This window comes from Salmo salar, chromosome ssa10 (genome assembly GCF_905237065.1).
Source record: "Salmo salar chromosome ssa10, Ssal_v3.1, whole genome shotgun sequence".
NCBI classification, from domain to species: domain Eukaryota; kingdom Metazoa; phylum Chordata; class Actinopteri; order Salmoniformes; family Salmonidae; genus Salmo; species Salmo salar.
In genome coordinates this window covers 84,947,418-84,972,691 of record NC_059451.1, presented here as the reverse complement: position 1 = coordinate 84,972,691, position 25,274 = coordinate 84,947,418, and the positions used below count along the sequence as shown (strand labels likewise).

General features: G+C 44.3%; 1 protein-coding gene across 1 annotated transcript; it reads right to left on the bottom strand.

The window, feature by feature from the left end:
- Positions 1-1,572: 1,572 nt before the first annotated feature.
- tango6 (transport and golgi organization 6 homolog (Drosophila)) lies at positions 1,573-25,232 on the bottom strand. Its single transcript, XM_014124272.2, has 18 exons — positions 25,071-25,232; positions 24,154-24,812; positions 23,748-23,864; positions 22,584-22,740; positions 22,308-22,414; positions 22,028-22,190; positions 20,687-20,754; positions 20,479-20,591; positions 20,101-20,277; positions 19,724-19,850; positions 19,105-19,299; positions 18,288-18,428; positions 17,495-18,145; positions 16,769-16,826; positions 16,339-16,488; positions 13,609-13,760; positions 11,124-11,237; positions 1,573-2,266 (listed from the first exon to the last, which is right to left on the bottom strand). Exons 1-18 carry the CDS (start codon positions 25,120-25,122, stop codon positions 2,090-2,092), a joined length of 3,378 nt encoding a protein of 1,125 aa, XP_013979747.1. The 5' UTR covers positions 25,123-25,232; the 3' UTR covers positions 1,573-2,089.
- Positions 25,233-25,274: the final 42 nt, after the last annotated feature.

Here is a 25,274-nt window from a genome sequence, read left to right as displayed (position 1 = left end):
AGGGCAATAAATTGCAATGTCTGTACTGTGAGGCACCTAAGACAGCGCTACAGGGAGACAGGACGGACAGCTGATCGTCCTCGCAGTGGCAGACCATGTGTAACAACACCTGCACAGGATTGGTACATCTGAACATCACACCTGCGGGACAGGTACATGATGGCAACAACAACTGCCCGAGTTACACCAGGAACGCACAATCCCTCCATCAGTGCTCAGACTGTCCGCAATAGGCTGAGAGAGGCTGGACTGAGGGCTTGTAGGCCTGTTGTAAGGCAGGTCCTCACCAGACATCACCAGCAACAACGTTGTCTATGGGTACAAACCCACCGTCGCTGGACCAGACAGGACTGGCAAAAAGTGCTCTTCACTGACGAGTCGCGGTTTTGTCTCACCAGGGGTGATGGTCGGATTCGCGTTTATCATCAAAGGAATGAGCGTTACACCGAGGCCTGTTCTCTGGTGCGGGATTGATTTGGAGGTGGCGGGTCCGTCTGGGGCGGTGTGTCACAGCATCATTGGACAGAGCTTGTTGTCATTGCAGGCAATCTCAACGCTGTGCGTTACAGGGAAGACATCCTCCTCCCTCATGTGGTACCCTTCCTGCAGGCTCATCCTGACATGACCCTCCAGCATGACAATGCCACCAGCCATACTGCTCATTCTGTGCACGATTTTCTGCAAGACAGGAATGTCAGTATTCTGCCATGGCCATCGAAGAGCCCGGATCTTAATTCCATTGAGCACGTCTGGGACCTGTTGGATCGGAGGGCTAGGGCCATTCCCCCCAGAAATCTCCGGGAACTTGCAGGTGCCTTGGTGGAAGAGTGGGGTAACATCCCACAGCAAGAATTGGCAAATCTGGTACAGTCCATGAGGAGATGCACTGCGGTATTTAATGCAGCTGGTGGCCACACCAGATACTGACTGTTACTTTTGACCCCCCCCCTTTGTTCAGGGACAGATTAACAGAAATGGAATAGTCACATGTCTGTGGAACTTGTTCAGTTTATGTCTCAGTTGTTGAATCTTATGTTCATACAAATATTTACACAAATTTGCTGAAAATAAACGCAGTTGACAGTGAGATGACGTTTCTTTTTTGCTGAGTTTATATCTACTGTTAGGCAAATTCCTTACAGTATTAATGTAACATCTCTCTCTCCATAGAGAATGATAAGCTATTTGATTAAGTGCCTCACACCATAACTGTATACATGAAATTTGATCTAAATAAAGATATAAAAATATATCGTCATGGCATGTTTAGATCGAAAGTATTTTCGGTACAGTCCTCAATTCAATACACTTATAATGGCAAGGATCACATAACTAGCCAACTGCTTACAAGAATTGACCTTGTTTATGGTTATGAATACAGGACTACAGTGCAAGCAGGGTAAGCTCATTGCTGGAAACTAAAAGTGCTGTGCTGGTGAATTCATGGTTAGTCCCTAGTGGCTCGGAGACCCTGCGCCTGAACTACTTTCAGCTCCACTGGGCCATCTGCCTAGAACACAAACGACAACAGCCTGAGGTCACCGTAAAGAACAACGCTCAAACAAAAGAACATGCACTTGTTCATACAAAAGGAAACTCATATCCCTTCATTTTATTTCACTGTAATGGGATTTTATTCAGAGGCACACACACAATCAGCTGATCATCATCACCTCTAATTTTGACCTCTAACCTCTGTTTATAAGATTCATAGGGACATACAGGTGTAGTTTCCAGAGAGGGGAAGTTTGGTGCCTCTGCAGAAGGCCTAGATCTGTCATTGTGATAAAATACCCTTCATTCCCTATGGTCACAATGATACCATGACACAGACTGGCTTGGGGGAACTCCATGTACTGCAAACACTGAGAAAATGACCAAGAGAGGTAACTCAGTGTTTGTTGAGAAAGTCATGTTTTACACACAGTTCAGCCATCACCTTCAACGGGAACTTGGACAAAAAGGTGGAATGTTGTGCCCAGTCTGAAACTATCCCCTAGTTCCTACTCCTGGATACTCCTAAAATGTTCTCGTAACACTGGTTAGTTGGTGTGTGTGCGCTCTTCTGTGGGCTCATGTTCCTCAAATCTCATGGCAAAACCACTATCTTCTTCTCCAGCTTCTGTGCAGGGAAGATGAACCTCCTCATGACATCGTCAAGGTCCTCCAGAGCCAGCTGAGCATGGAGCACTGTGACATCATCAGTGTCTGAGCGCACCACCCACTTCAATGCCCGGTACAGGTCCAGCAGAACATCACTCAGGACCTGGGAGATTAAGAGAGACAAGAAAAGGTGAGAGAAAAAGATGAAGGGAGAGAGATTAGAGGGATGTATACAGAACTGAATAAGAGAGTGATCTCATAGAGCCATAATGAGTGTGGTGTAGGTAGGTGATCAGTGTTCCTGGGAGCACAAGGTAGACACAGGTCTTCAGCCATCAGCTGTTTCTTCTCAAACACCAGGTTTTTTATTTATTTATTTTATTTAACCAGGTAGGCAAGTTGAGAACAAGTTCTCATTTACAATTGCGACCTGGCCAAGATAAAGTAAAGCAGTTCGACACATACAACAACAGAGTTACACATGGAGTAAAACAAACATACAGTCAATTATACAGTAGAAAAATAAGTCTATATACAATGTGAGCAAATGAGGTGAGATAAGGGAGGTAAAGGCAAAAAAGGCCATGGTGGCAAAGTAAATACAATATAGCAAGTAAAACACTGGAATGGTAGATTTGTAGTGGAAGAAAGTGCAAAGTAGAAATAGAAATAATGGGTGCAAAGGAGCAAAATAAATAAATAAAAACAGTAAGGGAAGAGGTAGTTGGAGGTTTGAGTCATCAGGTTTAAGGTCATGTCTGGTCTACCTAACTGATATTTTCACATGGACTCAGTGTTATTGCCACCACAACAGCTGCACACACAGCTACAGCAATTAACCAAATGACAGGACCTTGAGAAAGGCCTGAGAAACTTAACCAAGGGAAAAGTGTGTTGTGAAGACCAGTTACAGATTTGAAAAGTCCTACGACCAAAAGACAGCTAACTAGATATTGGCAAACCACGTCGAGAACCAGGCATCTCTAAATCGGTAAGCCAGGTGAAGTCAATGGCAGAAAGTAGCGGGGGGGGGGTTCTTGAAATGTAACATTCAGTCAAAATGTAGCCACTGGACCATTCTAGCCGATTCGGCTAATACAAAATTCTCCAGACTTTCAAAGGAGTGGACAATGTGGTTTGGAGCTATGCTACACGGGACTAGATACTGGCCTATACGAAGGAATCAAATGGTCAGTAATGCAAAGGTCAGACAAGCAGCCTAGATAGAATGGAGAGTGAATAACCCTATAAAAGCAGTGGGTAAATTTAACAGGTTCGTTGTCCAAAGTGTACTGACCCTTAGCAACACATCAGTGTCCAGTCCTGGTCCTAGACAGTCACAGGAGTTAGCTGTTCTTTTTATTCTGCGTTTGACTCTCTGGTTGGACAGAGAGTATGTCATACAAGATGAGCATGGACTTTCCCCAGATAACGTGGTTGTTACAGTGCAAGTCCAAAACAGGATGCTTTTACTAAGTCTCCTTCCTGTTCTTGGTGAGAATCTGCCAACAGTCTGTAATCACACTGTGGAGCATGGTGACACAAGATTAGAGGACCAATTGTTTCAAAGAACAGGCTCTGAACAGATTCTACTGTTGAACACACCTAATGTTTTCACACTTCTACTAGTGTTTTCAGTATGTCGGCCAGTGTAGAGCACTAGAGGTGATAATATGGACATTGTTTTCTTCCTCCACAGAAAGGGTTCCTCTACTAGCCTATATTGTTTTCAGGAATGTCCATATTTGGTGTACACATTCTGAGGCCCTGGCTACACAGGGATGTTGTCTACATGACATCTCTGAACTTTTGGTTCTACTGATACAATGAAACTAAGCGTACACACACACAAACATTTTCACACACGGTTAGCAGAGAACCAACTATTGAGAGATCAAAATAACCAGTATTGCCTGTAACCCCTTGTCTTTTGCCCAACGTTTTGTGTACAGTCCCTCCTTCAATCAATTTAAGATATAGAACTCTCAAAATTCAGAAACTGTCACAGCATTAACGCACAATTTCAAGACTTTCCCAGGCAACTCATCAACAGTGGCCAGTCCCATCACACATTGTGGAAAATCCCTGGCTGTTATCATCTATCAGTTTTGTATTAGTGTGGCCTCTCCATTAGAGCCTGACCAATTGATCGGTTCGCTGACATTATCAAACAATATTGGCTTGTTAATGATCTCGGACGATATTTCCACCAATAACCAAAATTCAATAGATAGGATGGAAAAAAGGGAATCCCATGCTTATCTGAACACTTGTGGCCATTCTTATAATGTGTCAATATTGTCATAATGTAAGAAATCAACATTTGAAGCATATTTCTTTGACTTTTGGATGGCAATTTTGAGAAGCCTGTGTGGAAATGTTTAACTTTTTCCCCTTTGTAAAACAGTATATCAGCAGATATCGGTATCTGTAAGTTTTTCCCCCCAAAAAACATTGGAATAAGCCCAAAAACCCCATATCGGTCTGGCTCTGTTCTCCATAAGCAGACTGTTAACTCAGTTTAAACAATCAGGTTTGGGGGGTGGAGGGAATCTACTAATGGAAACCAATGTGAGTCACAGTGGCACAGGCTGGCACCAAGGTAACATACCTACCTACCACATCAAACACACACCTCCTGAGTGTGGAACCAGGTACAATGAAATCAGTTAGTGTGGAAGCAAACCTACTACACCTGATTCACGTGCTCTAGGGTCACAGAGTGCAGCACACACCAAAATACTTCTGATGTAAAACCATTATTTCACTATAACTAAAAATATCCTGTCTGGGCAGTAACTCCATACTTATAACCATACATGACATAATAACAGCTGAATTCAGGGAGCTGTACTGTAGAACACTGGTACTTGCTGTAAACTGTGGTGTGTGTATTGAAGGTTGTGTGAGTGAGAGAATTATGATGTCTACAGAAAGGTATTCCGGGATAAACTATAAAGGTGGCTTTCAGACTGGTGTTCCAAATAAGGGAAGAGGAAATGACTGGTCCACTGTTTTCTTTAACTGCTTTCACATTGGAGTTACGGTATTTTTCCTGTAAAAAAAAAAAAAAGGACAATGTTTCTTTGTCCCCCTTAAAACAGGCCTACTTTTATCACATTCTTGCCTGCATACACTTTTTATACCTCTCGTGTACATGCTGGGGATGAGTGGTAGTAGTGGTGTGCAGATGTGTGAGGGTGTCTATTTCAATAAATCCATTTAGAATATACACGACCATTCAAAAAGTTTGGGGTCACTTAGAAATGTCCTTGTTTTTGAAAGAAAAGCATTTTTTTGGTCCATTAAAATAACATAAAATTGATAAAAAAATACAGTGCTAGTTTATAATGCATATCTTCTGTGCAGAAAAAAAATGTACTGTTTGTTAATGTTGTAAATGACTAGTGTAGCTGGAAACGGCAATTTTTTTATGGAATATCTACATAGGTGTACAGAGGCCCATTATCAGTAACTATCACTCCTGTGTTCGCTAATCCAAGTTTATCATTTTAAAAGTCTAATTGATCATTAGAAAACCCTTTTGCAATTATGTTAGCACAGCTGAAAACTGTTGTGATGATTAAACATCTGTTAATCACGTGTATGTGACCAATAAAATTTGATTTGATGCGGGTAGGTTATTGCTTCAAATGTTATATAAGGATTGAAATGCTTTGGGTGTTTCAGTAAGCAACAATTTGTTACATGCGTTCAATTGCATTGGCCTTCTGATTGGACTGATCATGTTAACATCATACTTTCAAAATCTTAGATAGCAAGCAGTCATCATCATGAATCAAATTTGCCCACAGGGACCGCCACACCACCTTCCTCTTCAAGTGAGCACAGCACAACAAGTTGCGTCCAAGAATGTATTGTATGCTGCTACATAAATTATGCAATATGCCAGTGAGATACGTATACTGCAGCTAAGAAAGTAAGACTAAATGTTAGTTGTGTAGTAAGCTGTTAGTAGCCCATGTGCCTCACACTAATCATTTGGTCCCTTTCCTCCATCATAATTTAGCCTACTGCTCTAACTTGGTGGTGCACATGTAGCCTATAGCCTGTTTTAGAGAAATGTAATCATTGAATATTGTAAGAGCTTTCATTTTCTGATTATATGCCCCCTTTATTTATCCTATGGTTCTGACTTGTGTACAGGCAGAATACTGTAAGAATGGTTCATATTCTGAATTCTGTCACTGTGTTTCAAAAGTGCTGAACAAATACTTCTATTGACTACGTCCATCCTAGCTCGCTCATTAATGTTTTACTCTAAATTACGGATTGCCTCTTATCCGCTCGTCGTTCCCTTAAGCCATAGTTTGTACATCTCAATTGTCAGTAGAAACCACATTTGTTTAAGTAAGTCAGCCATATCAGCTGTTTCTTTTAAAAGGCAGTAAATGAGGCTGAATGAACTGTTTCGCTGCCAGACAAGGCTCCACAGATAGCCAGGTGTAGCAGTGGTAAGGATTCACTCCATGGTGCTGAAAAGAAAGCTCTACTGTTGGGACAGGTTTATATAGGCCCTAACAGTTTGTGGGCACCGTTTGTCACTGTTATAGTTCAATTCATGTATTGTTTAGTGTTGTGTTGTGTAGTGGCTTTGCTGGCATGCATCAACAATTTTGGTGGGGAATTTGCCCCACCAAGATTTACATGCTAAAATCACCACTGACTGTTAGCATGAAAGGGATATTTGTTTCTCCATTCCAGCTGGCTCCAGGATTCCACATGTAGCCTAAACACAGTGATGTTCACCAAGACACAGAGGTCTGCGCGGGACTGATTTATTCATCCAGCTCCCACCCACAGCTTTTCAAACCACTCCTGTCTGCTCTCGCTGGCTTTCTGTCCAACTCCCACCCGCTCCTGCAAGAACTAGTCCCACAATGTTAATTAGGTGTATGTGACGCAGCTCGCTTGCCAGCCATGGTCCCAATAATTTTGTGCCCTATAGGCAATATCAAAATGCTAAAAAATAACTGAAGAAATAGGTTACATTCAGTGGCGGTCGGTGCAGTTTAAGATGAGGGAGGATGATTATTTTTTTAATGAGCATGGCCTTATTTCTATTACAGCATATTGGATGACAAAGGAGCTGATCATGGACTACAGGAAAACGAGTGCCGAACAGGTCCCCATTAACATTGACGGGGGTGTAGTGGAGCAGGCCGATAGTTTCAAGTTCCTTGGTGTCCACATCAACAAACAATCATGGTCCAAACACACGTTTGGACCATGATTGGTCTAAACCTGTTGTATTCGGCGCATGTGACCAATAACATTTGATTTGTCATTCATATTCCATTCACCCAATTCAATGTTACGTCGATAGGTTAAGGCTACTTCATGATAATACAAAAAAAATCCCTACACCCATGAGGTTACTACAACCTAGCCTATGAATGAAAGTTTACAACGTAGGTGCACAGGTTGAAAGAAATTTGAGTAATGAAGGTGACAGACATTCACACATACCGCCTTGCACACTCTTGCCTGCATCTAGCTGATCTAGTGTGTAATCATTAGTCCAACAGTTTGAAACGAGAGTTTCTATTGGACAAATTCAGGTATGTTTATCCCTGTTCCGTTTAAGAAAAGTTTTTCAACAGAATCAGCGGAATGAATACACGCAAACACAGTTCACTTTCATAGCAGCCAAATACAAACAGCATGATCCCTTTGATCATTGTACAATTCCTTCTCAAATCTACGCGTTCTTCTCCTCTCACCCTTTCACTTCGCTTGTGGACTTCAGTGGACTTCACACATCAACTGTCTGACCAGGCGAAAAAAACCTTTTCAAGCCAAACGTTCTGCTAACCGCTACACACAGCTTACATTGTCACCATATTAATGTCATTGTCAACATAGCTAATAGAACGAACATGTTAATAAACCAGCAACAATCATGCAGTACAGTCAGCAGCAAACAGTTTAGCAGTTACACCAGCAGGCCCCGGTGGCAATACATTTATAAAACCAAAAGCTTACCTTGACGAGTTACAGTGTTGGATAGCCATAGCCAGCTAGCCACCAAGTACTAAGTCATGTTTTGCAGAGGGGTCAAATACTTATTTCCCTCATTAAAATGCAAATCAATTTATAACAATTTTTGACATGCGGTTTTCTGGATTTCTTTGTTGTTATTCTGTCTCTCACTGTTCAAATAAACCTACCATTAAAATTATAGACTGATCATTTCTTTGTCAGTGGGCAAACGTACAAAATCAGCAGGGGATCAAATACTTTTCCCCCCTCACTATACTATCAAAGAAAGAACAAAACCAACTCTACTTTCCTGGACTGAGAACCAACAGAGGGAGACGTGGAAATCCTTCTAATATAAAATGTATCTCCCCTAAAGTTATTCGAATAAACTGATCATTGCTATTCATCCTGAAAGTCCACAGAGATCAATGTGGACTTTTGTTCTTGCAAACCAGTACACACCTGATTCAACTAATCAATGACTTCAATTAGTTGAATCAGGTGTGTTACTGATTGATTAGAACACAAACCTGAACCCACAATGGATAAGAAGCCATGCAAAGACCATAACGCACACAACTTTCAAGAAATTATCTGAAAGCTGATTCACATTTGCTGTACTGCTATTCTTGTTAATTAGTTCAACTTGTCTTGCTAAAGCCCATCTGCTGACAGTTTAATATCTTCCTCACTACTGTGTATTAAAAAAGGTACAGGTGGTGGACCAAAAAACAGAATCACTTGGATGAATGAAAGACAACAATATGACAATTCCCCCACCCAAAAGTGCATAAGCAGTCATCAAATTGTCATCTTCTTGTCTCTCATTTGTTTGCATTTTTGTCACCTCTTGTAGGTCTTCTGTCCTTCAACCCTGATCTTATTCTTCTTTCTCTGCATCAACGACTACCTGTCCACTCCAAAAGTCTTGGAGAGAGGAGAGAGGATCCTATCTTGGTAAAGGCACCATAGCTAGATGCATAATATGCATAACTGTAGTTTTTGTGTGTTTTAACCAACAAATCTGAGAAAACATTGTTTTTTGTTCATTGAATATTAGGGATATCAACACACTATCCCCATGTGTTTCAATACAAACCAGGCTTAATAGGAGCATACTGGGCCTAATAGGAGCATACTGGGCCTAAATGGAGCATACTGGGCTTAAATGGAGCATACTGGGCTTAAATGGAGCATACTGGGCTTAAATGGAGCATACTGGGCTTAAATGGAGCATACTGGGCTTAAATGGAGCATACTGGGCTTAAATGGAGCATACTGAGCTTAAATGGAGCATACTGGGCTTAAATGGAGCATACTGGGCTTAAATGGAGCATACTGAGCCTAAAAGGAGCATACTGGGCTTAATTGGAACAACAGTGATTTATGGTGAAAAAGACAGAAGAGCAAAGTCTACTCATAAAATATTTGGAAACCAATGGTCTGGGCTATAAAATACACTATAGACTACAATATTACGCAGAATTAGTATTGATCATATTGAACAATATTTCTTTGTCATTTACACTCTTTATGGAGTGCTTTTTGTGCTACTGTACCCTTTAAGCCCAACTAAATGTCAATGGCATCTATGTATAACAATGCAAGGTTGATTTAACAGTAAAATTAGACAAAATGCTTTGAAAAAAAATGTAAGCTGAGAATGCCTCTATTTATTATCTTGTTGTAGTTCACCAATTTATGTTGCTACTGTGTAACTGTGACATGCATGTATGACTGCTAGCATGAAAAACCCATATTTCAATTGGCAAGAAATAGCAATGAATTCTCATGAAACATGCTATCATATATCCACTAAAATATCTGAAGATGTTATTTATCTGAGGGTAGCCTCAACACAAGTTTTTTTGCAGCTTTGAAATTAGCCATTAGTGAGAACTTACACATAACAGTCAATACCTTAACAATAAAACAACTGATTGGCTTAGAATAAAGGTTATGGGTGTAACAACCAAATGAATTAGTTCAAACGTGAAACGGCAGAAAAGTTTTTTTATTTTAGAATTTTTTTTGCATCCAACAATGGAAGTGGGCTTAATGGGAAAGTGGGTTTAATAGGTATGCTTACCCTACCTTTTAGAACGATTTGCAGATAGAGACAAATAAATGGGCAAACATTGCAGGTAGAGACAAATAAATGGGCAAACAATGTTTATTGAAAAGGCACAACGTTCGCTCACCATGGTATGCGCATTGCATCTTTTCCTTTTTAATGATAATCACATTTTTTGATTGCACCTCGATTCACGTTGGTTAAGTGCCCACCACTTGTTTCCATTATCAATATTTATTTACCGACACGATAGTAAACTATAGTGTAATCATATTTAAGTTAATTTCCTTGGAAAGATAACTGCCATGTGATTCACTGCCTATGCATAGGTAGTGGACGCATCAATTCAGGCTACAAGTGTAGCCATAATGAAAACCGCAGAATGTCATTACAAAACACGTACGTCTCTTTTCATTCATTAAATTGCGGATGCACAGTGCACTGTTGGGGTTTGGATGCTGGAATTATTTAGTGAGAGGACGAACATGCACAGGTAGCCTACAGGAGCACCTTTTTGAAGTGACTGTTTGACAATCAGATGAAAACATCATGTGTTTGTCCCGTACCGGTAAGAAATAAAATCTACTTATACCCCTACTTTTAATACAATAGGTAGTCCAATGTTAATGCATACAAAGCAGAATGACAACCGTTTCAAAATATTCTGCAGGACAAAAAACCCTCCAAAGTTGTCTGACCGCCGCTTCTGCCCGCAGTATGAGGACCGCAACGATCTCTGTCGCAACCCGCCGCCCACCAACACGCATCTCCACTCACTAACATGTCAACTACATTAGATTACATTTTGTAAGAGGCCATACTAATGACAATTCTTTACTTCTTATGACTGTTCAACAAATGTGTGTAGGAGTGCTCAACAAATTTGTGTATCCATGTGGTTCTTGTACCTGTATGAGTACAGACAACTGCTCTAGTACTGTACCTCGGTGGCTTTGTCGCTCAGGCCCCTGAGCAGCAGGGCAATGACGTGGACAGCAGCTCGCCGTACCTCTGCCTCCTTCTCGGTCTTTATCAGTGCCGTCAAACAGGTGCTCAACTAAGGAAGAACAAACACATACACAGATAAATACACACTCTCAGAGGCTGAAATAGAGGATCTATAAAGGAGCAGTGACCTTGCCAAGGTCCACAGTGCTGTGTTTACTGCTAGTGCGCCGGGTTGATTAACATATTGGTAGGATAGACACACACACCGACGGCAGGCTGCGATGGACTGAGAGGGATTAGGCTGTAGCAGAGAGCAGAGGGCCATGGCTCTCATGAATAGGCATCCCTGTTACTCAGTCTGACAGAGATACGTATTCATGAAGCAGAGTCTGCAGTGCACAGCCCTCGCTGACAGACCCCTTGCCGTCAAAGCAGCTTTATTTAGGGCCCTGACCACTGCAGCAGGCAGACAGGCCTTCCACAAGCTGCCCTGACACACACACATTTCTGTCAACTCAAACATTGACTAGAGCAGACGAGCGTTTGAGTGAAGTGATTCCGGCCCTTCCCCCTCATGCTCTCCCCACCAGTGAAAAGCCTGATCTCAGCACTGAGGGAGGGGCTCTTTAGGAGAGGACACTCCAACACACAATACTGCTGAGCTGGGAAAAATGTGTCATGGGCAGAGGCACAGGCTGAGAGGGGCAGTAGGACAAGACAGCCACAGTTCAGTTCTCTCCCTCTAAAGAAAATGAACCGTGACCTTTAACCTTGGGCAATACCTGCTGTTCCCTGACGCCGGACCCCTACCTGAATCCCACCCTGACCCCAACCATCCTAAGGCTATAAGTGTAGACAACAGTACACCAAGACAGGGGACATCTGGACTCATTGACAGATTTAAGAGAGGGAGTAGTTACGTCACACACACACACACACACACACACACACACACACACATATTCAGGATGATTCATTGACAGATTATTTTATTAGTCACATGCACAGGGTCACAGATGCATTTGCAGGGTACAGTGAAATTCTTACGCTCCGAGCTCCAACAGTGCAGGTGCAACAGAAGTGAATGAAACAATACAAATAATAATACACTAAGTGTACAAAACATTATGACATTGACTGACCATGTGAACCCAGGTGAAATCTATGATCCCTTATTAATGTCACTTGTTAAATCCACTTCAATCAGTGTAGATGAAGGTGAGGAGACAGGTCAAAGAAGGATTGTTAAGCCTTGAGACATGGATTGTGTACGAGTGCCATTCAGAGGGTGAATGGGCAAGACAAAAGTGCCTTTGAACAGGGTATGGTAGTAGGTGCATGGCGCACCAGTTTGTATCACTGCAATACTGCTGGGGTTTTCACACTCAACAGTTTCCTGTGTGTATCAAGAATGGTCCACCACCAAAAGGACATCCAGCCAACTTGACACAACTGTGGGAAGCACTGGAGTCAACATGGGCCAGCATCAGTGGAATGCTTTCGGGATGGCGTATTGCTGCAGAAAGCTGTGGTAGCCATGCTGGTTATGTGTGCCTTGAATTCTAAATAAAACACTGACAGTGTCCCCAGCAAAGCACCCCCACACCATCACACCTCCTCCTCCATGGTGGGAACCACACATGCAGAGATCCTCCATTCACCTACTCTGTGTCTCACAAAGACACGGCGGTTGGAACCAAAAATCCCAAATTTGGACTCATCAGACCAAAGGACAGATTTCCACCAGTCTAATGTCCATGTTACTTGAACACTGTGAAGCATTTATTTGGGCTGCAATTTCTGAGGCTGGTAACTCTAATGAACTTATCCTCTGCAGCAGAGGTAACTGTGGGTCTTCCTTTCCTGTGGCGGTCCTCATGAGAGCCATTTCCATCATTGCGCTTGATGTTTTTTGCGACTGCACTTTCAACGTTCTTGAAATTTCCTGGATAGACTGACCTTCAAGTCTTACAGTAATGATGGACTGTCGTTTCTCTTTGCTTATTTGAGCTGTTCTTGCCATATTATGGACTTGGTCTTTTACCAAATAGGACTATCTTCTGTATACCACCCCTACCTTGTCACAACACAACTGATTGGCTCAAATACATTAAGAAGGAAAGAAATTCCACAAATTAACAAGGCACACCTGTTAATTGAAATGCATTCCAGGTGACTACCTCATGAAGCTGGTTGAATGTGAAGAGTGTGCAAAGCTGTCATCAAGGTAAGAATCTCAAATATGTTTTGATTTGTTTAACACTTGTTTGGTTACTATATGATTCCATATGTGTTATTTCATAGTTTTGATGTCTTCACTATTATTCTACAATGTAGAAAATAGCAAAAATAAAGAAAAACCCTGGAATGAGTAGGTGTGTCCAAACTTTTGACTGGTACTATAGTTAGAAACTATAGGCAAATAAACTGACAGACATTTGTTGTTTAACCAAATTACATGGTTTACTAGTGGTCCTCACCTCCTGAGCCCAAGGCCCCAGGGCATAGTTGAGTCTCTGGCAGAGCTCTCCCAGGTTGGACAGGCAGCTAGCGCGGACACTGTGGTCCTCGTCCCTCGTCCCCCTCAGGAAGACCCCGATCAGGGGCCGGCCATGGTGGGGCGCCAGGTCACCTGAAACACAGGAAGGAAGATAAGGTTTGTATTCTTATTAACAATTATCAATACTGTACTATTGGCTGCCAGCAAAACTGACTACTGGCTGCTGACAGTGCTGAGGAAACTTCCGCACGTTTGGTCTGTCCTCCAATGCACCTCAGGAGGACATGGCATCACACTACCTGCCTATTGGTCCAGCTGGAGAAGTTGTTTTAATCTATACAAAGAGCTGACTCATTGTTATTTTTTAATTTTTTTAATTATTATTATTTATTTTTTTTACAAAGGTGGTTGCTAAATCGGCAAAGAAACTAAAATAGAGAAGACGCTTTACTCCTTTCAGTGTGTGTAAGTGTGTGTGTGTATGTGTATCTGTCTTACTAAGACAGCCCCCACTGACAGTGCAAAACATGCTATATTCCACAACATAAAGCAGTGGGAGTGGAGCCATGGAGTTGGCCAGGTTACTGGGTGTCCAAGTAAGACTCAGATGGGTGGACTGGGCCGTGGTCCCTGCAGCTGAGTCTGCTGGCCCAGTCAGACAGACCCACCATGAGAGGTATCATTCAGCCTGCCCTGGCCTCCACCTTCCAGAAACCCATACACACCAGTTCAGCTGGCCACTCCTCAGTCAGAGCCATGTTTCAAAGGATGGTCTTTTATTAACTGCCTTAATAAAAGAGAAAACAGGTGTCGGTTTGTGAATGATTGTGTGTTTTATCTAGGTCAGCAGGCCTGTATTTGTCCAGTTGCTACTCTCATGCTTCCCTTGCCCATTTACTACTATCTGTTCCTGACTCATTCTAGCTCCTTTGTCCAGTCAGTCAAAACTGTAACTTTACATCAGTCTCAGACCAAGATCTGACCTGGGCCGAAGAATCTCAAGAATTCCTTTGATGGAAATGGATTAATGTGCAATACACTGAAAAAGCAAAGGGAAAGTGGCCTTTTGTGCACTGGGGATACAGTACGTGGTAGGGATGGGCACGGTTAATCGAATATCCTAACAGATGTTAGTATTCGCTTACATGAGTGAGTGTTAAATTATTTTTAGGCCTATTTCAACAATGAAAAAGCTTTACTTGCAAGGATATAGCTTCACATTTGAAATTCTTAACAAAAAAATTAAAACTTTGTTTTTGTAATGGGTGCGTGCTGGTGGCAGGGAAGTCAGGTGCAGGAGAACGAACTTGGTATAAACGGAGTCGTTTAATAAGTGCTCACAAAACTCGGAAAACCAAAATATACAAGATAATAAAAGTGGGTACAAAACCTGTCGCGCACCAGAACATAACTTGCACATCACAAACAATCACCGACAAGGACATGAGGGGAAACATGTAATTGATGAGATTGGAACCAGGTGTGATGTAAGACAAGACAAAACCAATGGAAAATGAAAAATGGATCAGCGATGGCTAGAAGGTCGGTGACGTCGACTGCCGAACACCGCCCGAACAAGGAGAGGGACCGACTTCGGAGGAAGTCGTGACAGTTTTTATCCCTCCATAGCATTGGTATGCTATGTTCTGCACTTCAAATAGCAATTACAGACGCCCACCTAACAGAGTTTCCACAGGACCTGATGACCAAATACCTTTTTGTATCATAATCAGTTCTATCATGGCGAAAATCAGACTTCTCTTTCACTGTTGCTGTTAGCCAAAACTACCTGAGAAAAGCAGTCTGTTCACTGTTGACCTCATTTTGCATTGTAGAGTAATTTCTGTATTATGAATTTGCATTCCGGCTATCCGGATATCCCAGAAAAATATAATAATATTACTTGAATAGTAAAGTAATTTCAAATGCCCATCTGTAGTACGTGGGGGGAAACAAAAATAAGATGGGGTGCTAATATGGTTCGATTCAGAATATGGGGTTTGGCGGACGGGGGTATTTTCCCAGATGCATAAGAAAGGGGAGAGTGATCCAGAGGAGTGACAAAAGATTCCTGTGGGTATCTAATGGGGCGACAAACCAGCTGAGATGCTGTTCTGTTAGGCTAGTGGAGCAGGGCCAATTAGAGACCGTCGCTGGTCTGTCTGGGTGCCTTTCACATCCAAGATAAGGGAGGGGAAGGGGGGCATGCCGAATAACCCCTCACTTGTCCCGGGAAAATGGTACTATCGAGATCTGGCAGACAAAACCAGGGAGAGGGAAAAACCACAAACACGGAATTCTAGCAGAGAGGGAGAGGTTTCGACACAGTCCCCTCAGTGTGGAACAAGCATGTACTGTCTGTTTTACGACTGTTTTATGACTTTATAACTATAATTGGGCCTCATACACCGTTAACATAGACCAACACACATGTATGCATAATTCAAATGGAAACACTAACATGAGTAAGCAAATTCACTATCATTCATTCACATGTCCCTCACAAAACAACCTATGAATCTGTCAAAACCTAGTAAACTGTGTCATTGAGGCTAGCTGCAGGCGCTTCCTTCTCTGTGTGGTCAAATCCACACACCAAAAGATAATATTCTCATTGAGATAATGAGTCTATTGCTGGAGCCTCTCCCAGGATGTGTGGTGAGCAGGTTTTTAGTAGGTCAGTTAGCTGTGTTGATAATAGTCCACTCACCCATAGCCCTGCTAGCCCTCATCAGCACCTCTCCAACCTTCAGCCGTGTCTCCAGGGACCTCTCCTTCTGAGAGGATGGACCATTCTGGTACTCTTCCTGCAGGCGCAGCAGGATCCTCTCAGGAAAGAAGTCAGCCAACACCGCCAGGCCTGCAGGGAGGAGAGGGACACAGAATGGGTCACTGAGAAACTCTAAGCCCAGCAAAACCTATATACCATGAAGAAGATGCCACTGCAAGTTAATGTCATTCCAGTTTCTAGGGCAAATTAGATGAGATACAACAGTTGTATCCTAGTTATACTTGCTCCAACTTGCTAAAGGAAAGCTAGCCGAAGCCAAAGGTTAATATCACCCCACAAAACTAGAGTAAAAGACCAAAGGTTTACACATGTAAGGTTAAGCACCACCTGGAGACCATTGACTTCCTACCTTGAATGGCTGACAGATACACAAACGTGTCCTCATGCGCCAAGTTCTCCAGGAAGAGCTGGAAGACAACGCCATTACAGGACACATTACACCAAACTTTCCCATCTGACATCCTATAAAAATTATAAATTACACCACTACATCATTTTCTTCATAGTGCTTATAATTTGTCCCAAAACAACCCAACACAAAGAGAAGCACAATAGGATGGAAATTAAAGAGGATCCCCACCCGCCACCAGGTACTGGACCCCCTAGGCTGAGACGGGGGGGGTCGTGGAAGGTGCACACAGAGGGGGTGCTCATTACACTGAATACTAAATGAGATCCAGACCCAGTGTGATAATCCAGTCCCCTCAACCTCACCACCCCTCAGCCAGATTAACAAGTCCCCATAGACCACACTGCATTGCCCAGGGTCTCTGATCAACTTCCCTCATCTATTAAACATCCTCTCCACCCAAACAGACAGTAACCCCCACAGAGACTGGTTCTGCTGCTACTGTGCACGCCTCCAGGGCCTGCATGAGTCTACGGTGTTAGAGGAAGACCCCTCTCAAGGGAGATGGAAACACTGAATCACTGAATCAGAGGGAATCACTGAATCAGAGGGAACCTATTAAACCCATGACTGCAATGGGTCCCCTGGTTGATACACAGTCAGACCACTGAGACATATTCTATAAGCTACATGCTATATCTACTGGTTCTCCACTGCTCTACTCACCGTGAGGACTTTCTCCTGATTCTGAAGAGCCTCCCTGTCTCTGTTCTGTATGGCCCGGGTTAAGGTTCTCAGGGCCACTGCTCTGGTGGGGACCTCAGGATCACATGCCCCGAGCAGGCAGTCTGAGAAGGCCCTACTGGGGGTGCCACTGGAGGGCTCACTGCTGCTACTGCTGCCACCCTTCCCACCTGACTGCCCCCCATCAGGAGCAGACACCCCTGCAGGACCCTGGCCAGCCCCAGATGATACCCTCTGGGATGGATGAGTTTTCTGGGCCAGACTATCACCAGAGCTGCTCTGTGTTCTGAGGTTGGGGATACAGGTCTGAATTGGGGCTCGGGTGTTAGGCGTTTGAGTAGCGTGTGTGCTGGGGTTGTTATGAAGGGTAGGTGAGTAGAGTCTTGTTTGGGAGACTTGCGAGGGACTTGTTTGGGTCTTGAAGTTTTTCTTAGTAGGCACGTTATTGTCCGTTTTGGGACTTTGATATTGAGTGGCTCGTGTCACGTTGTCAGGTTGGTAGGCACCGTGTGTGGCAATGGCGGTTCGCAGGTCTGAGGCCAGCTCCTGGATGACCACCTCAGGGTGCCTCTGGGAAATCTCCTCCAGTGGTGGGAGGAGCCTGGACATCGAGGAGTAGTCCTCAGCACTCAGCTGCGACAAGGAGAGAGAGAAACATCAACACAAAATGCCACATATCATACAATATGATACCATACACATCTACAGTAGTATCAATGGTAAAGCCTGTTGCCTGAACAGAATGGTGTGTGTTCCCTAGCTGTGTGTGCAGTACCGGTGAGGGTCCTGACAGCAGGGTGGCCACCAGGCCCATTCCCATGCTGAGTGTCTGGGTCTCAACTGGACCCGCAGCAGCCTGGACCTGGTCCAAACCCACACAGGCCCTCTGCAGCATGGACACGATGAATTCCACCACCTGGGAGAGGACACACAGACAGACGTATCAGATACAAGACGGACAGACAGACAGCTGCATGTATACAAACCACACATTTCCTACCACGAGGTGCATATTAACTAGAGCTCTTAAATTCTCACACCCACAGATTTAAACATAAAAAAAGTTTTAAAATGTCTCTGCAAAAACCCCTGGCTGAGGGCCCTCAAGATAAAATGGCTAAAAATACTGCTTATCAACTGAACTGACGCCAGTTTATCAGAGAAGTTTCCTAATCTGAGAGTGAATGGTTTTCCTCAGGCAAAATGGCACAGCACTAGCCCTGGGTCTTTTACCTAATCAGAGATAGACCATACTATTCTTAGAGCTCTTAAAGTATTACTCATCATGCCCTCATTCCTTAATAAGGAGGCCCAGAGGACCAGTGTTCTGTAAAGCCTTGATGCAGAGGGAGAGACAGAAAGACTTAAAGTTTGATAAAAGCTCATCACAAAACTACAAGCGGAAAGATGGTGAACATAAACTGAGATAATAACATAAATGATGGGAGACTGAAACTTTAGAGTTGGAGATAAATAGTTAAGCAGTGAAAAGCAAATACTCAAGTCAATCAACTGTTGGCATCTGACATGATCCAATCTTGAACAGGAGCAAGGTTATTGAGTTTAGCTGTGGGGTGTATACCAGTAGTTACCTGGGTTGGCTTGCGCAGCAGTAGAGTGTGTGGTAGGCCCTCACACATGACAGCCAGCACCTGCAGTAGGGCCAGCTTCTGACTCCTCCCTGTAACGTTCCCTAACAGATGCTGCTCCAGCTGCAGTAGTGTCATGGCTGACGTGTCCACTTCCTGCTCCTCTTCCTCCTTCTCTGCAGCCCAGCAAGTCAGCGCCTGTCAGGGAAGAGAGCGTCCATATTTACACACCAACCCCACCTGGGGAACGCAGCAGGACAATACTGGCCAAAGCCATAGGCTGCCTCTCTGTCTGTGTCTCGGTGTCTGTCTGTGTCTCGGTGTCTGTCTGTGTCTCGGTGTCTGTCTGTGTCTCGGTGTCTGTCTGTGTCTCGGTGTCTGTCTGTGTCTCGGTGTCTGTCTGTGTCTCGGTGTCTGTCTGTGTCTCGGTGTCTGTCTGTGTCTCGGTGTCTGTCTGTGTCTCGGTGTCTGTCTGTGTCTCGGTGTCTGTCTGTGTCTCGGTGTCTGTCTGTGTCTCGGTGTCTGTCTGTGTCTCGGTGTCTGTCTGTGTCTCGGTGTCTGTCTGTGTCTCGGTGTCTGTCTGTGTCTCGGTGTCTGTCTGTGTCTCGGTCTCATTAGCTACCTGCAGCAGCTCCAGGAAGAAGTCTCCAGGCAAGTCGCTATCCTTCATCTCAGCCAGCAGCTGGGCCAGACACTCCACCCTCCACTGCTCCCCAGACACCCTCTCATAGAGAGCATCATCCTCATCACTGAGACATGAAGGGTAGAGGAGACCGACACACATGATGGGAGAGACACGGGGCATGATTGTATATTTAATTGCTTTTTTTCTAACATGACTGGATAGGGGCACTTGCAGTTTCCACTACATTACATCCATCAATCCCAGTCATCAGATCAGTGATAAAAACCCCTCCGCCCAATGAAGGGGTTTTACTAGCATCTTCTCGTATGGGAGCCTTGGAGACCAGTAATTGTGTGATGTTGAATGCCAGTCACCTGATGGTCTCTGAGGGGGTAAGCTGTGCCCCTCCGTCACTACCAGGGGTGAAGTGGAAGCCAGGGGCCACCCCGCCTGCCCCTCCATCGATGGCACACAGCTGCTGTAGGGTTGAGAGGGCTACAGGAAGCTCAGAGTTGCCAAAGTACCAGAGCAGGATCTCCTGACAGGGGGCACTGTGGAGCACACAGCATACACATACACAGGGAAAAGTTAGAAACGACCTAAAAAGCAGAGACTGATCCACGACAAGATACAGGTGAAACCATTGTTATATTGCTGAAGTGACCATCACAAATAGGGCTTATTGAGACTATATAGTACTAGCCAGATAGAGAAATACTCAGCAGTTGAAGCATTTCAATAACAGAACTGACCGTAGGTGGGACGCATTCTTTTTGGTGAAGCAGTACAGATCGAAGAGAACAGGAATCGCTTCTCCCAGAGCCTTCAGCAAAGGAGCAGACGGGCTGTTCCCCACCACACAAATCTGAGCGAGAGAGGGAGATGGAAGGAGAGAGTGATACAGTAAATCTCTAGGTTTGGCCTATACATGGTCGAGTTAATCGTCTGTGTTCCACTCACCTTAAACACGTCCTCCGCACAGCGCGTCAGCTCCCATTCCTCCACTGTGACCTGGGTTTGACCCTCCCCTGACAAATACAGACATACTCAGTGGCTGGAGCCACCCAAACTGTGTCTGAACCTAGAGGTTCATGTTCAGCATGACGTAAGCAAGCACTTACAGCCAGCAGACATCTTTAATCGTGAGCCAGGATTTCGCTAGCTTAAAAAAAACGATGAATTCAGCGAGGGACAATACCTACAGAATAGAGGATAATTGTTTTCACACACACATAATATATAGTAACTGGGGCAGGATTGAAATAAAACGTAGATACTATTCAAAACACAAAGAGGCTAAGGATGAGTCTCATAGAGTAGATGTGTCCTGTGTTGGTTAAGTGGATCAATGAGGAGTTCTTTGTTGATGCAGATTTGCTGTGTCTGTGTACTATCTATCTGTCAGAGCAGCAGCCAGACCACAGGCCTGTTAACAGCAGGGGGACATCCATATTCAATTAGCCCAACTTTAGAGAGTGCTCCTCAAGCAATACCACAATTTGCACACACAGGCATGGGCACCCATACATGTACACGCAAACAAACCCAAAACACACACGCACGCACACACACACACACACACACACACAAATACCAAGTGTCATTTTCAGAGTGGTAAGGATATTGACCGGCAGACTCAAGTTAAAAGCCAGTGGAGTCTATCTCTGCAGCAGTGTCAATTTTCCTGATGCACAGACCAAATAATTTGATAGAAAGCTGCAATCAGCTCTGCAAGCTAACAACAGCGGTGGTTATTTTTCAGTAATATAGCCTACAGAAGTTGTCATTTTTAACAAACCAACATACACTACATGACCAAAAGTATGTGAACACCTGCTCGAACATCTCATTCCAAAATCATGAGCATTAATATGGAGTTGGTCCCCCCTTTGCTGCTATAGTATCCTCCACTCTTCTGGGAAGGCTTTCCACTAGATGTTGGAACATTGCTGCGGGGACTTGCTTCCATTCAGCCACAAAAGCATTAGTGAGGTCGGGCACTGACATTGGGCAATTAGGACTGGCCCGCAGTCGGCATTCCAATTTATCCCAAATGTGTTCGATGGGGTTGAGGTCAGTGCAGGTTAGTCAAGTTCTTCCACATCGATCTCGACAAACCATTTCTGTTTGGACCTCGCTTTGTGCACGGGAGCATTGTCGTGCTGAAACAAGAAAGGGCCTTCCCCAAGTTCAAAGCGTGGGAAAAAAGTAGCGGCTTATAGTCCGGAAATTACGGTATATAGTTTAGGTAACTAATTACTACATTTGTTCTCTCGGAGATACTGCACAGCTTGCACTGACCTGCCATCCGGCCACAGCGGTGAAGGGAACTGAAGAGGGGAGTGAGCAGGTACTGCAGGGCAAACATTGGGCAGTCCTGCACCATGGTGAGAGCCGCCCTGGTGGCCACACGCTGGAACTGCTGAGCTGTCAGCTTGTCTCTGAAGTGCAGGAGCTCCAGAATCTGACCATTATGACAGAATATTATTACCAGAATGAATCTAGAAATGATCATGACTTTTATGCTGGTATGTACAGAAAGTTCAATTTCCATAAATCTTTAAAAACATGACAGGTTAACCTGGGGGCAAACTTGACTGTAGTAGCTGTCTGAAGATAGAGACTGCTGAGGGCAGGCTGCTAGAATCCTGGCTACACCATCACATTTCCTCCAATCAGACTCTCCTCCTATTAGAGATAGAGGGAACAAAAAGTGAAACTGCATTATTATAAAGCGGCTAAGAATGACACTTATGGGTCACTCATCACAACTGATAATACCTAAGAGTTTGGTAGATGTTTCTTGCCCATCTCATGGCTATCTAAATGTTCCCCCTACGTCTCCAGCTGAGCTCACCTGCGCCTCCCTCCAGGATAGCCCTCAACACAGACTGGACTCCATTGGGCTGCATCAGCCTCTCAGACAGCAGCTGCCCACACAGACGCCTCAGCCATGGGGGAGCCTGGCTCAGAGGGCTCCTATTGCCACCACTAGTACCAGGGCCTGGAGGGGCCTGGAAGGGCAGAGAGACATTTACATTTTAGTTAATTAGCAGATTCTCTTATGCAGAGCGACTTTGTGCATTCATCTTAAGATAGCTAGGTGAGACGACCACATATCACAGTCATAGTAAGTAATGCCCTTTTAGTGTAAGAGCTGTTTGGAATTTTGGCTTGCATGGTGACCTTAGTTAATAAACTAATAAGAAAGAGTTCTAAACCTCTTTGCCAATAACAGATAGTTTTCAGTATCCCCTCCCCACTCAGACCACTCCCACAGTCCTAGCTAAATTATTGCTTGAGAAATGCTCTATGCTAATGTAGCACATGGGTATGTGTGAAACTTACTCCTCAGCCTGAAGTGTCCCCACTGTTTCAAAAGACCAGCGCCAGATGACAGGTGAGAGCAAGCTGGTAAGATGCTTGAGGAGGGTTGTCCCGAGTGCTAGCAAGGCAGGGGACCCGAGTTTGCGCCAGGTATGGCCCGATTCGGGAGGAAGTGGTACTCGCTAAGCAAGCAGCGTGACTTCCTTTACACTAAGAAGCTATTTGTGTTTATTTTTTACCATTTGAATTGAAAACACAGTAAGGTACTTAATTATTTCCCAGAAATAATTTGATATTGAGATAAAACAGTTGCATTGGACCTTTAAGATACTCTTTGAAGATCATACCAGAGTTACCATCAGCAGGGTCAAAAACAATCAGATGTTTACGGTTTTCAGGAAAAATGGAAAGAGCCTGCGGCGAGATTTCTGCTTTCAGACGTTAACAAGGTGATACTCCATCTTAACTCCTCCTCCACATTTACTGGATTGGATGAATAGTGCATTAGAGAACCTCCCTCCACAGTTTTTTTCTCTCTAGTTATGATCAAAAAGAAAGAAAGGCTGCTCAGGCGTTTCTTTTACGCCTGCTACATTAGGTTACACCAGAGTAGACAGACACAGCACCATATACAAGTACACAGAGGAAAACATACTGATATGTAATGGTGTACAGACACTTCACTGCGCTCTACCTGTTTGGGACCGCCTTGGAGAATAAGCAGCTCTTTGATAACGATTGGCTGGTAGACTTTCCCCAAGAGTTTTTGAAGAGCCTCCCTGCAGTTCTTGCATTCCTCCTTACTGATCTCCTACATTATCAAAAGAGTGATCATATGGATTTAGTGAGATGCAAAACCAGCTGTTCACAGCTGAGCCTGCTTGTTCCTCTGGTTAATACTTCCACCATCTAGTGGCAAAAGGGTGTTATGACAACCCTATCTGTCACAAGTTGAATAACTGACTTCATTATGGCAAATAGGCAAAACAGGAAACTACATGGGCATCTTATTTTGCTGAAAAACTGATATCCATATCCATGACATCAAGTTATAAAATACCATTCATATTCAACATCGTCAGGCCGGAACAGTGAACTACCTTCTCTTCCTTAGTGGTGTTTTTCTCTGGGCGGTGGGGGCGGTATCCTAGCTGGCATAGTGCTGCCATGACATCTCCCAGGTGGCGAGTGTAGACCATGGTGGCCAGTGATGACAGCACAGACAGCTCCAGCAGAACAGAAGTGGTGGTCAGGAGACGACGCTCAGGGACAGGGGCCACATCATGACACACCAACCCCTCCACCAACTTCCCAAACGCTGACCTGCGCCCCAGGGGCACCCCCACCCCCGGGGCCAGGTAGGGGCAAAGGCCCAGGGAGACAACAAATTGAAGAGCTGCACCAAGTGTCTTCTGTTGGGCCACGCTCAGCACATCAGGAGTCAGTGGAGGGGCCATCTCAGAGGTCCGCAGTCTGGACATAGCTGGACTGGGGGCTTGGTTGAAGAGCTCTAGCTGGAGAGTGAGGTTACGAGCCAGGCTTAGCAACAGCAGCAGACACTCCTGGACAAAGCTCCATGTGACGTCTTCTGTATCTGCACAGATCCAGGGCACCCCTGCCCTCACCTCCTCCCGCAGGCTGCGCACCTCGTACAGGCCCTTCTCCCCCTTCAGGCGCTCCTCCAGCAGGGCCTGGTTGGCTTGGAGTGCAGCCATCAGTGCCTCCTGTTCAGTGTGTTGAGTACCATGCACTGTGGTCTCTGGAGGGGAAATATAGGGTCAGCAGACACACATACACCCAGACAGATTTAGTCAAAGCCCATTGATTGAGCTGATTTACCAAACAAGCAAGTAACAGCGCTTTTTCTTCTGACATGGATAAAATGAAATGCAGTATGGCGGATCAAATTAAACGTAGACAGCGTTCCCGAATCATATGTGGCTAATCTAGCTAGCACTGTACACATATATGTTAATGAGGAACGTATTTAGCTAAATCACACTGAATGTTAACTTACCTCCGATAGGTTTAGTGAGGACACTAAGTGCAGACAGTATGGCTGAAGTCATATTTATGTTTTATTTCGCTACAGCAGAGGTCCTGCAGTTTTCCCGCTACTCATTTTTAGCCATGCTGCTAAAAACACTTGTCGCCGAAAGAATACGTAATATTGTGGGTAGCTCAGGAGTGCATCCGATTGGTCATAATTTCATAGATCTGA

Bases quoted from the DNA above. Each gene is read 5' to 3' on its own strand.
- tango6 (XM_014124272.2), bottom strand. From the start codon at position 25,122: ATGACTTCAGCCATACTGTCTGCACTTAGTGTCCTCACTAAACCTATC. The intron at 22,191-22,307 runs GTTAACCTGTCA...CATAATGGTCAG, and splicing joins ACAGTCAAGTTTGCCCCCAG to ATTCTGGAGCTCCTGCACTT. The intron at 18,429-19,104 runs GTAACTACTGGT...GTCCTCTCCCAG, and splicing joins TGCTGCGCAAGCCAACCCAG to GTGGTGGAATTCATCGTGTC.